At 31.3% G+C, this 14,476-nt stretch overlaps 1 protein-coding gene across 1 annotated transcript; it reads right to left on the reverse strand.

The window, feature by feature from the left end:
• Nucleotides 1-2,330: 2,330 nt before the first annotated feature.
• Nucleotides 2,331-12,148, reverse strand: LOC113366830 (neuropeptides capa receptor-like; the record flags this gene model as incomplete). Its single annotated transcript, XM_026608485.1, has 3 exons — nt 12,114-12,148; nt 10,655-10,854; nt 2,331-2,579 (listed from the first exon to the last, which is right to left on the reverse strand). Coding segments are annotated over exons 1-3 (484 nt in total), but the record flags the coding sequence as incomplete, so codon positions are not given.
• Between the last annotated feature and the right edge of the window lie 2,328 nt (nt 12,149-14,476).

Here is a 14,476-nt window from a genome sequence, read left to right on the forward strand (position 1 = left end):
GCTACCTGGGACACGTTACAAACACCCTTTCTTGCCTATCGATTTTTTTTAGAGGACTAGTATTTTGCACCACAAAAGGCTTAAAAATGACTGCCGTGACCAGGATTCGAACCTGGTTACCACGGCCACACGTGGGTGGTCCTAACCACTAGACGTCACGGCTACCTGGGACACATTACAAATACCCTTTCATGCTATCGATTTTTTCGGAGGACTAGTATTTTGCACCACAAAAGGCTTAAAAATGACTGCCGTAACCAGGATTCGAACCTGGGTTACCACGGCCACAACGTGGGGTCCTAACCACTAGACGATCGATCACGGCTACCTGGGACACTTTACAAATACCCTTTCATGCTATCGATTTTTTTTGGAGGACTAGTATTTTGCACCACAAAAGCTTAAAAATGACTGCCGTGACCAGGATTCGAACCTGGGTTACCACCGCATTACGACAAGTAGTTTATTTTAAAAATTCATCGAAGTTTGAGAGAATGAGTAGTCATTTTCACATTTGTTAAAATTAAAATTAGACGATTTACTTGGTATAACGATAGAATATTTGGTTTGATGAACATTCTGAACCATTAAAGTCCTACAAAAACTGGTTCAATTATAAAAATTATTGATTCGTGATAATTTGCTTTTAGAAAATATTCCAAGTTAACGTGTTCGTTCGTTTTCAATTACGTGTAATAAATTCACTCGTAATACTCTTAATCACTCATTAATTAATTTATTTTTTATTGATTAAGTCGGGAAGTTCATGTAACTTGCCTCAAGGCAAAATACGAATACCAACTAGTTTTAATGTCACTTTGCCACGCAGATGGAACTATCTATAAAGCCGCGAAATCAGCATGATTGAAGTCTTACAAGCAAATATAACTGATAACGAAACACTTTGGTATGAAGCTGTTGTTTTTGATGGATTTTATTTACTGCATTCAATGAAAAATATACCAAAAACATTTGGTAATATTTCGAAAAAATAATGTCTATTTTAACGGCAGCACATGCTGCACGAGTACATATAGTTTTCAAATAGTCATTTAAAAGTACCACAATTCTTAAACCTCAAAATACTGGCTGGATATTGATTGAAGAAATATTTGATTTCAATTGGTTTGTGAGATACCGTTCCTTCTTCAATTTTTGAAATAATATCACAACATCCTTCTCGCATTACTGAGGAGGATGCAAACGGAGCTGATCAACACATAGGCGGTAATGTTAAAATTTTTAAATTTGTAATATTTTATATCTTATTACATTATTAATACATTTAAATTTGTTTTGGTTTATAGACGATAAGTCAGCAATGCCGAATCTTATGACGATGAAGTATTAATTAGCGATATATCTAATAATGATGATTACTTCATGCTAATATATATTTTATTGTGACTAATTAAATTTATTTTGATCATAATTTATAATTTTTCATAATATAGTTTGAATATATGCTATAAGTTTTCATGCAACGCCTATTACTCGCCCTCCCGCCATAGCATTTTTGCCCTCGTCTGGCAAGGGCTTATGCTAGCTAGAATGGTCTGGCAATTGCACAGACCTTTTTAGAATTGCTTAGATAAACACATATGTAAATTTCAGCTTTAAAGGATAAAATTTATTTGGGGTATATTTTGCTCACTTTCCGGCTCGTCTGGCAGGTACTTGTCGAAATGGTCTGGCAGAATGATTTTCGAACTTCTCAATGAGTAATTGCATCGTATAAAAATTTGAACCTTACAGGAACAAGTTTAATTTTCGGGTGTTTTTTACGCTTTCAAACGCCTGGACGACCATGATGTGCAGGGCTAAAACCTGCCTGTCGTTTCCGTACTTAGCACATTAAGAATCACCTGTACAAAAATTTTCAGCTTTACAGGAACACCGTTATTCAAAAGATTCACTGGCTCTTGGTCCATAACAAAGAGCCTTTCACGCTATTAGTTTGTTTGAAGGACTAAAATTTTGAATCATAGAAAACTTAAAAATGGCTTTGCCCAGACAATGTTATTACATTGCCGTAATCAGGATTCAAACGTACAAGCACGAGCAAGTACTTGAACGGCATTGAAAAATATTAAATTTTATAATTCTTATAAAAGCGTATAAAATTATAAACGTCCGCATGAGTATAGAATTGTAATACGTCCGCATGAGAAATATACGTCCTTGATATATGAAAATCCAAGAAATGTTCAACATATAAATCCATTAATTACGAGTTCCAATATTTCATTTGATAATTCATTAATCTTTACATACATGATTTAATTCATGCAACACACCATAATACACAAAAAAATTCTAAAAAAGCTCACCTAGCATCCGTATAATAGGTTTCCGGTGCTGTGCCTGCCTTGCCTCTCCGTGCACAGAACCTCGCACTCCCTTGCCGAGGGTGTGTTTTTTCGCTCGCCTGATACGTAGCCCCATTCGCGCGTACAGAACCATCATGACCAGCATTGGCGCCAGGAAAAACAGCAGCCCGGAGGCTTCGTACAGATGCAGACCTTCCGGTAGGTACAACAATGCGCAGAAGGCTGACTCCGTTGCTATGTCTGTTGTATCTGGGAAATATAATAGCTCACGTCAGCCTTAAGGGGTTGTTCTTTTTTTGTTACAAAAAATGCAAGGTATTTGTTTTTGTTTTTCTCGAAATGTATTGATCATAGAGACTTGCGGTTTTTTTAAACAAAAATTACAAAATACTAGAATATTAAGAAATTTTTTATTTTTTTTGTCGCTGTCATTTGTTAACAGGTTAACCTTCATGAAAATTTGATCAGTTCTTCAACTTGTTAATACAAGTAAAATGTTTTTTGAATTATTCAAATCGGACGCTTCGTTCTCCAAAGGGGGCTCCAAAGTGGGCATTGCAAAATCGATCTCTTTTGCGGTGCCACAGATAAATCCGTTGTGCATCGCTTGAAACAAAAAAAAAACAAAACTACGTTGAAAAAGAAGTTTGAATCCAGTCCCCCTACCAAAATAAAAGAAAAAAAGCAAGAAGGAAAAAAATGGCAGCTATTTAAAAAAAAGTGTTAAAAAGGGCCTCTTTTTGGGACGAGAAGCTTCGCAATTTTTTTTTTGCGTAATGTTATCAAGTTGTTTGCGGTAGGGGGACTAGGTATTGCAATGGTGAACATATTAAAAAAAATGCAAGTCGATCCGACTTGTAGTTTTTTTTTAATTTGTGGCACCGCATTGAAAAAAGTCAATTTGAGAAAAACATATTTAAAGTTTTTAATATAATGTACTAAATACACCATTTAATTTAATGTACTAATACACCATGGTGTTCAAAAGTGCTGACACATTAAAAAGGTCATGTGCATTACGTATTATAATGAAAAAGAGAGCAGCTGGCATACAATAGCTCGCGGAGCGATGAAAAAAACGGTTTCAGTAGATCATACATATAGAGATATATATATCTATAACTTCGTCAAAAAAATAGATATTGAAATGATTTTTTTCAAAAAATCTCAAAATCGAGAAAAAATAAATAAAAAACGAACAACCCCCTTAAACTTAAGAAAGTTTTTGGGTAAACTTTTATTTATGTGTAGAGAAAATTTGGCAATACTATATTATATTTAATTGTGAACTCATTATTTAAAACTTCAAAACCAAATTTTTACACAGCAAAAGCTTAATATATGCAGATATCACCTACATATATTTCTGTTTCATAAATATGGCACGAATGCAAAAACACTAAGCACGAAATAGAAATTTAATGAGATTATAGAGAACGGACAAAATAGTATATATTGTTAGCGAAATATATTTGTATATATAATATATTAATTAAAAGTGAGCCACGAGTTTTGTATGTATCGAGATACCTTGTATTTTGTAGAAAATATAAGAGTGTATCGTATTTTGTATTTATTTACGTAGACACTTGGTAATGATTTTAAATTGTGAAAATATATAAAATTAATACAGTATGATTGAAGTTTTGAAATATTTTAATCAATTTTCTTCAAGCTTAGGCGGTTTGAAAAACATTGTATTTTCTACCGCTTAGCTGTTTTTAAAATATGTTTCTATTCAGGCTTATGCTAACAAAAAAAAAGAAACTAGTTGTAAGTGGAATTCTGTCTTGAGGCAAATAAAGCATCGTGCCTTAAGGCAAATTGCTGGAACTTCCCGTACCGCAATTCAAAATTCGAGTAATTAAAAATAATCAATAATAATCAATAAAAGTTGATCAATGATTTGATACTTTTAATAGAATTTCGAACCATATTAAATCATTCTATCTTAAATCATTTATTTTGAAATATTTTGGAAATTCTAAACTTTTTTTCAAAGCAATCGTACTGCTTTAACTGGATAAAGACAAAATATCGAAGCGCCGCGTCGCCGTCTAAAGCGTAAACATTGGTACGGAACTCATAGGAATGTAAACAAAATTTATACTTATTGTTAAAATCTCTATAAAATATCTGATAATTTGATGTGCACATGTCTAATGATCATTTTTGACCGTCAAATGGCATTTTTTTTTACTTTTTTTTACTAGATCTCCGCAACCGCTAGATCTGCCCTCATGAAAATTTGATCAGTTCTTCAACTTGTTAATACAAGTAAAATGTTTTTTGAATTATTCAAATCGGACGCTTCGTTCTCTTAAAAACTAGGTTACCGTTTTTGGCACTTTTTACCCCGTATCTTTGGAACGGCTGGACCTGCCTTTGCCAAAAACTAATCAGCACGTCTCCTTATCAATACAAATCGAATGCTTTTTGAATTATTCAAATCGCTTCATCCGTGTTCCCGAAATCGTCGACAAAAATTTGTATCCGAACACACGCACACACACACACACACACTAACATTCAAGCTTTGCCAAAATGTTCAGAAGGTTTTGAAACGTAAAGATATATAAAAATCTTCATTTTCGATTTTTTTGCGATTACTATAACTTGCCCTACGGAAAGTTAATAAAAATACAAGATAGATAAATTAAATGAATAAATTAAATAAATAATTAAAATAATAATGATAAAAACAATAATGTATAATAACTGAGTAACTTGTGAAAAACATTCTTCTGTGCATGAGAGAAAAATTTATGTTGTGAGCTGATGTAGATCACTGGGCGCGTCTTTTTAACGGTCAAAATCTAAAAATCTTGATACGGAATCCATAGAAATGTATACGAAATTGGTACTTAGTATTAAGATATATCGATCAATAGCTTTTTGAATCATTCAAATCGGTTGATCCCATTGTGAACAGATAATTGATATCCAAAATGTTGGAATACAAATTCCAGAATGTCTTGAAACGTAAAGATATGCAAAACAAAAAAAATTCGATTTCTTTGCGATTACTAAAACTTAACCCACGGGTAGGTGAAAAGTGCATTCAAAGCGTGCTACTCTATCACTACCAATTACAACTTTTATAACGAATGTGAAAATCGAAACAATAAAATACGCAAAGCGGTTTTTATTATAGAATGGAATAGTCGCTTTTGAAAATATATACTATTCAGTGATTAACAATACTTGCTTTCATTCTGTTTGTTTAAAATTTCAAAGAAACTGATCGCTGCGAAGGCGGCTTATGTTCACAGCGATTTCATTTAAAACAATGTATACATTTACGGCAAAATCGTGTTTGAGTCTATTTCACGTAATACAAAAATATAAAATGAAATCTGTTTATAATTAACTTTGCGTGGGGTAAGTTATATTAATCGCAAAAAATCGAAAATATATTTTTTTATATATTTTTAGTTTTCAAAGGTTTCTGAACATTTTGGCATAGATTAGAAAAAAATGGATGTATGTGTATGTGCGGTAACAATTTTTAGTCTACGATTTCGAGAACACGGATAAACCGATTTGGATGACTCAAAAAGCATTCGAGGTCCAGCCGTGTCTAAGGGTCAAAATGTGCCCAAAATGGTATTTCAGTGTTTAAGAGGATGGAGCGTCCTGTTTGAATGATTTAAATAACATTTAACTTGTATTGATGAAATGAACAACTAGTGAAAATTTTGTGAAGGCAGATCCAGCAGTTCTGGAGATCCAATAAAAAAGTGAAAAAAAAAATAATGCCATTTGGCGGTCAAAAATGATTACGGATTACGATATTTCGGCTCTAAAACAGCTATGCAGCGCGATTGCTTTAACATATTTTTAAAAAAAAATAAAATATAAAAAAACGAATACGCGCTTCGATATTTCGACTCTGAAACAGCTATGCAGCGCGATTGCTTTAACATATTTTTTAAAAAAAATAAAATATAAAAAAACGAATTTTTTAAAAAAGTCAAATTTCTTTCAAAAATTTCAAAGTTCTCAAAGTTCTAACTTTTTCAAAGTTTTTAAAAAAATTTAAAGTTTTTTTTTAAATTTTGGTTTTCGGTACGGAAAGTTCCGGGAATTTGCCTTGGTACGACGGCATGCACCATTAGTTAGATCCGCAAATCATACATTTTTTAGCTATGAATATTTAACGAATAGAGGAAGCGCGCATCAACAACAAAAAAACTTATTCTACTTGCAATTAGAACTCCTATTCTGCTATTTGTTCGTATGAAGAAATCTCTAAGTATCTACGCCGTCGACAGCTCTAATCTCTATGTGCGTTCGTACGAAGGAATCGCTAAGTATGTACACTAGCTGTAATCTCTATGTGGGTTTGTATGAAGAAAGCTCTGTGCATGCACTCGAACTTTAATCTCTACCAACGTATTCTGATTAAATCGGTATATGCCAGTTGTTTGACTATTTCATGTTTTGTACAACTATTTTTATATTTTATAATCCTTTTACTACAAGCTTCGCCCACAGGTGAATACCGGTGTCGCCTACATACGAAATATAGTGCGTCGAGAATTTATACAAAAATTACCACCCTAAGTGAAATTTATCAAAATTATAATTTTATATTGTAATTTTTAATTCTTCAATACATTTTGTATTGATAAGAATTGCAAAATCTTAAACGCGTTGTTGTGCTTGGTACGTTCAGTAGCGCTACTCATCGGCTCGCTGTTCAGCACAGCAGTGTCACACCTGCCAAAAACAATGTCGAAGCCAACGGCCTAAATATTCATAGACGTTTAAATTATGTTTTGATAATTATTTGTTCACTACTGAAATTATTAACTTCCAGTACAGTAAGTTATAAACATCGCAAAAAAACGAAAATCTTTACATTTCAAAGGTTTCTGAACATTGGAAAAAACGGTTGCATGTGTGTGTGTATGTTTGACTACAATTTTTCATGCACGATTTCGGGTGCACGGATCAACCGGTTTGAATTATTAAAATAACTTCAGATTCCTATTGATAGATAGACGTGTTGGTTAATTTTTGGTCGAAAATAGGTCCAGCCATTTCGAAAATAAAAGGCAAAAATGGTCAAAAACGGTAATTCAATTTTTAAAAAAACGTTTTTCAGATTTTTTTATTTAAAATATGAATTTTAAATTTGTAATTCATTTTAAAAATGTATATATTTCTAATCGCAAGAAATAGATGGTTTCATTCGGCATTTCTTGTTAATGTAAACATTCTTATGTATTTTATGCGTTAAAAAACGTATGTTTTTACCATTTTTGTTCGGGCGGAAGAAAAAGTAATAAAATCATGATATTGAAGATAGTTATTTGTTGTACTTAAAGTAACAAAATAAAATATAATTGTAAGAAAAAAAAGTAAAAAAGGTGGTACTAAAGCCATTTCGGCGAGCCGCGTCAAATCCGCGGCACGCAAAATAACTACAACAATTCAAATTTTTAATAGTATATTTGAAATAACATTTTAAAGTTCTTATTATAGCGGATTTAAAAAATATCGATTTTTGTTTGTTTGGCGAGCACTTTATTCAAAATAGTTGAATTTCAACAAAAGTTCCGATATGATGGGTACTAAAAAATGTAATTTTAAATTACATTTAAACAAAAATTCGAATAAAAAAAGTTTAAATTGTTGTAGTTATTTTGCGTGCCGCGTTGTAAAATCATGTTTGGAGAAAAACTCGTTTGAAGATTTGAAATTAATTATAGATAAGAAAAAATAAAAAAATGTCAGTTTAATATTTTTACTATTAATCTGATATCCCAGCAATATATAGATGCCTTTTTATTTTTATAATTTTTTTCTTATTTTCTTCCCTTGATGAATTTATATCAGAGCGTCCTACTTTTGGCGCAAAGACCGTTCGGTATGCTTAAGACGTTTATAATCGACTTCAAGACAAAAATTACATGTTTAGATGCCAATATTAATATCCAAAACTATTTTCATTTATAAAATATTGCTTAGGCCATCGTTTAAATTATTCCCAGCAACATCAGCCGCAATGTAGTCAACCTTTATATATGTGTTGACTCTGCATTGATCATCTATTGGTTAAAAATGCTTTTACAGTTTATTTATGCAATATAAATATTTAATAATAACATATTTTAGTATGTTCAAGATGATACATATGGCCATTTTGCTTTATAATGTTTTTAACTTCCCGTAGAGCAAGTTATAGTAATCGCAAAAAAATCGAAAATGAAAATTTTTATATATCTTTACGTTTCAAAACCTTCTGAACATTTTGGCATACCTTAGAAAAAATGGATGTATGTGTGTGTATGTGTGTGTGTATGTGCGTATATGTGTGTGTGTGCGGATACAAATTTTCGTCGACGATTTCGGAAAAATGAATGAAGCGATTTGAATAATTCAAAAAACATTCGATTCGTATTGATAAGGAGACGTGCTGATTAGTTTTTGGCAAAGGCAGGTCTATCCATTCCAAAGATATGGGGCAAAAAGTGCCAGAAACGGTAACTCAGTTTTTAAGAGAACGGAGCGTCTGATTTGACTAATTCAACTAGTGGAGCGCATGGCATCGTGCCTTAAGGCAAATTGCTGGAACTTCCCGTACCAAAAATTATTATTTTTTTGAAAACGATTAACATTTTTGAAAAGAATTCACTTAAAAAATGAGATTTTTGAGAAACTATCAGTTTGACAAAAATTTACTTTTTTTTGAAAATTTTTTTTTTGTTGAAATCGTATTGCTTTAACTGCATAGAGACAAAAATGTCAAAGCGTTACGCGAAGCGGCGCCGCGTCGCCGTCTAACGGATAAACTTTGGTACGGAACCCATAAGAATGTAAACAAAATTTATATTTATTTTTAAAATCTTTTTAAAATTTGATCAGTTTTTTATCTTGTCAATACAAGTAAAATGTTTTTTGAATTATTTATATCGGACGCTCCGTTCTCTTAAACACTGAATTACCATTTTTGGCACTTTTTGCCCCGTATCTTTAGAACGGCCAGACCTGCCTTCGCAAAAAACTAATCAGCACGTCTCCTTATCAATGTTTCGAATGTTTTTTGAATTATTCAAATCGGTTCATCGGTGTTCCCGAAATCGTCGACAAAAATTTGTATCCGCACACACACACATACACGCACACACATACATCCATTTTTTCTAAAATATGCCAGAATGTTCAGAAACCTTTGAAACGTAAAGATATATAAAAATTTTCATTTTCGATTTTTTTGCGATTACTATAATTTGCCCCACGGGAAGTTAAAAAACATTTTACTTGTATTAATAAGATGAAGAACTGATCAAATTTTCACGAAGGCAGGTCTAGCGGTTTTGGAGATCTAGTAAAAAAAGTAAAAAAAAAGCCATTTGGCGGTCAAAAATAATCATTCGACATGTACACATCAAATTATCAGATATTTTATAGAGATTTTAACAATAAGTATAAATTTTGTTTACATTCCTATGAGTTCCGTACCAATGTTTATCCGTTAGGCGGCGACGCGGCGCTTACGCGCTTCGATATATCGTCTCTATGCAGCTAAAGCAGTACGATTGCTTTGAAAAAAAAGTTCAGAGTTTCCAAAATATTTCAAAATAAATTTTTCTTCAAAAAGTCTTTTTTTCAAAAAAAAGTAAATTTTTGTCAAAAATTTATAGTTTCTCAAAAATCTAATTTTTTCAAAAATGTTAATCTTTTAAAAAAAAAAAAAATTTTGATACGAGAAGTTCCAGCAATTTGCCTTAAGGCACGATGCCATGCGCCCCACTAGTTTGTTAATATATTTGAGCGGTGTCGGTTCGGAGCAGTCCGACGCGCATTGGAAAAAGCTCATAATTACAACAAGAAAGTTTTAGGTATAAAATATTTTTCCTCATGTTCTAAAAGATTCAAAGTATATTTTAAGCCTAAAAAAAATATTTTGGTTTTTCGAAAAATCTACAGTGCGGTTGTACCTTTGAGGATCGATGGCATGCCCCACTAGTTTGATAATACATTGAACATCTATGAAATCAAAAGTTCTCGTCGCCAGCAATTTTAAATGTGATGACAAATATGTATCTGAATTTTTTGTGTGTAATTAATAGTTATTACAAATTAATTTCAGCATGATGCCATTGTAAGAAAAAACTACAAATTCTCTAACAATACATATAAATGTATGTAATGTACATAAATGTATGCCCGTTTCGAGCGCAAAAGCTCGCGAGATCAGAAGGTCGCAAATGATAAATATACTAAAAAATGTTGATAAATATTTACGGGTGTCATTTCAATATTTATGCACTATTTAACCATCATATAGAAACAAAGTTTCAACTTTTACTTACTTGGTGGATAGTAAAGGTAGTTGATAGTAGTAAATATGGCAAAAGGACTGGCGCTGATCAAAGATGTGATCCATAAAACAGCTATGATCCTGGTAGCTCTCTTCAAACCAGACATGGTATATGAGTGCAGAGGATGACATATTGCCAAATACCTCTCCATGGAAAATGCCACTATCGTCAGAACACTAACATACGAGGACCTTGAAAATAGTAATAAGTTTTATTACACAATGTTCATTAACATATTATTTTTATAAATAAAAACATAATTGAAACTGAGTAACAAGTGGTGCATGGCATTGTGCCTTAAGGCAAATTGCAAGAACTTTTCGTATCAAAAACTAAATTTAAAAAAAAAATAGCTTTTTGAGAATTTTGAAATTTTTGAGAGAAATAGACTTTTTTGAGTAATTGGATTTTTTTTAATTTTGATTTTTTTTGAAATTTTTTTCTAAACCCAAAATATCGAAGCGCCTAAGCGCCGCGTCGTAATCAAACGTGTAAACATTGGTACAGAACCAATATAAATGTACACAAAATTTGTACTTATTATTATAATCTCTACAAAATATCTGATAATATAATGTGCATATGTCTAATGATCATTTTTGACCCAAAAATGCATTATTCTTTACTTTTTGATTCAATCTCCGGAAACGCTGGACCTGCCTTTCCAAAAATTTCAACATTTATTCATATCAATACAAGTAAAATGTTTTTAGAATCATTGAAATCGGAAGCTCCGTTTTCCCAAAAACTGAAATACATTTTGGGCACTTTTTGCCTCGTATCTCGAAGCGGCTAGACTTGCCTTTTCCAAAAACTAATCAGCACATATAAGGACTGCTGCATAATATTGTCATAGCTATTATTCTGCCAGCCAACGCAATAAACAAAACTGTGCAGGTCCGTTATTTGCGACACGTTACAAAAAATTGTACTATCATGAACTTTTGGTTTGCGTTATTATCATATACTAATTTTAAATTTAATACGTCTTATTTTGTTTCGCAAACAAAAATGATCATTAGACATATGCACATCAAATTATCACATATTTTATAGATATTTTAATAACAAGAACAAATTTAGTTTACTTTTCTATGTTTGCCCGTTATACTGCGACGCGGCGCCCACGCGCTTCTATATTTTGTTTCCACGCAGCTAATATATCGCGATTGATTTGAAAAAAAGTTCAAAATTTCCAAAATATTTTAAATTATAAAAAAGCTAATATTTTAAAAAGGTCAATATTTTTCCAAAAATTTTAAAAATCTCAAAAATCGATTCAATTCAGAGTTCTAAAAGAAATTATTATTTTTTTTTTAATTTTAATTTTTGGTACGGGAAGTTTGAGCAATTTGCCTTAAGCAAATAAGTAATAAGTAATGCAATTTGATTTATACAAATTACTTAAAATCTATGAATAAATTTGCCAGTTTTAGAAGAATAAACTGACCAATTGAAGAATTGAACAATCTCTTCTCTAGTCATTTCCCAAATAGGTAAACCCATTTATTATATATTTACTATTGACTTCATACACCATCCACAAATTTATTCAAATATTGTCTGGTTCATTTGGTATATTTTATATAAATCTGCACATACATGTTGACTGAAACAACTTCCCAAATAACAATATTTTCCGTCGATCAAATTGACCCATCGCGGTAGTTAGGCCACATAATTTTTTTTTTCGGAAAATAGAAAAAATAGCTAAAATCAAAGAGTGAAAAAATATTACGATTCTATAAATATAGTCTAAGTTTTTTTTTAATTACAATCTGTCACATTTACAATCTTGTAATTGTTTTGATTTAATTATATGGATTTTTTAAATGGATGGCAACCCAATTGTAGTAGTTGTCTAATAGTAGTAGTTGTCCAATCCAATTATGACTAATGAACTTTACTCGAAGTATTTGCTGACATTTAAAATGTCTGTATCGGTCATTTTGACCGGCGTTGGTAGGTTAAGTGTTAATATCATTATGATCCTATTGAAAATGCCTATTACTAGTTACTCATGTTACAGATAGCCCCTAGTTCCCCTATATATTAAAATATTCAAGACGTAGGAATTCTTATACTTAATTCCTTTAGTCGTATATAAATTGCTATTTTCAGAATATAAATACATTCAAGTCCTTCAAAGATTTGAATTTTTCTTTATCATAACCCTATAATTATAATTTAATGGAAGATTAAAGATAAATCATCAATCTGAGCATGGTTAATTATAAATGAGTGGAGATGAGTAGCAATTAAAATATCGTTTAACATCGTTCAATTTGGTAAAAGCAAATAACTTTGAATAAATTGGATAACCTTAATGAAAAACTCAACCCTTGAAAAATTATACGCGATAAAATACAAAAACAATGCAAGTATTATTCATTCATTTCAATGCAAGTATTTAAATAAAAGTTTCTTTGCGGCTGTAAATAGTAACGAATCGCTGCATTTTATAATTTCATTAACAGTTGCTATTTGTGGCTTTTCTTGGAAACAAAAATTAAATGCCATTCGGACAATTTGACATAATCATTTAAATAGTAGTTATTAATAAAGCTAGTTAATCTATTTGTAACATTCTAAAAAAGTTTTTTTCGTTCAAAAATCTGATTAATTCATATTACGTCTCCTCCACATTTTATGTAACTCGAGTAATTAGCAATAAAAGCGAGAACTAGTGGGGCGAATCATGGCATCGTGCCTTAAGGCAAATTGCTGAAACTTACCGTACCAAAAATCATTTTTTTGAACATTTTTGAAAAAAAATTACTTCGAAAAAATTAGATTTTTGAGAAACTATAAATTTGACAAAAAATTACTTCTTTAACTTTCGGTAGGGCAAGTTATAATAATCGCAAAAAATCGAAAATGAAAATTTTTATATATCTTTACGTTTCAAAACCTTCTGAACATTTTGGCATACCTTGGAAAAAATTGATGTATGTGTGTGTGTGTGTGTGCGGATACTAATTTTCGTCGACGATTTCGGGAACACCGACCAACCGATTTAAATATTTCAAAAATCATTCGATTCGCATTGATAAGGAACGTGCTGATTAGTTTTTGGCGAAGGCAGGTCTAGCCGTTCCGAAGATATGGGGCAAAAAGTGCCAAAAACAGTAACTCAGTTTTTAAGAGAACAATTTGTCCGATTTAAACAATTCAGAAAATATTTTACTTGTATTGACGAAATGAACATCTGGTCAAATTTTCATGAAGACATATCTAGCGGTTTCGGAGATCTAGTATAAAAAGTGAAAAAAAAATACCATTTGGCGGTCAAAAATGATCATTAGACATATGCACATCAAATTATTAGATATTTTATAGAGATTTTAATAATAAGTATAAATTTTGTTTACATTTTTATGGGTTCCGTACCAATGTTTATCCGTTAGACGGCAACGCGGCGCTTACGCGCTTTGACATTTCGTCTCTATGCAACTAAAGCAGTACGATTGCTATGAAAAAAAGTTCAGAATTTCCAAAATATTTCAATTAATATTTAAATATTTAATTTTTTATGAAAATTGAAAATTATGAAAAATGAAAATTGTTCAGCAATTTTCAATTAATTGGCTAAGAACTGAGTTTGTTTTACTTTATATATTTTGGGTAAGCTGTTTTGTTTTTAATTAACAGGATATAAAATAAACATAATTTTTAACCTCATCAAAAGTTTTAAATTCATATGAAACTGATCAGAGATGGGTGCTGATTATATTAATTGCTGCAGAAACCTGCAGGGTTGTTTAAAATTTGAATGTTCATAGTTAAATGCTAAAACATTTTCTATCGATTACA

This window comes from Ctenocephalides felis, unplaced genomic scaffold (genome assembly GCF_003426905.1).
Source record: "Ctenocephalides felis isolate EL2017-DRISC unplaced genomic scaffold, ASM342690v1 CF-g0.4_SCAFFOLD_00631, whole genome shotgun sequence".
Lineage (NCBI taxonomy): Eukaryota > Metazoa > Arthropoda > Insecta > Siphonaptera > Pulicidae > Ctenocephalides > Ctenocephalides felis.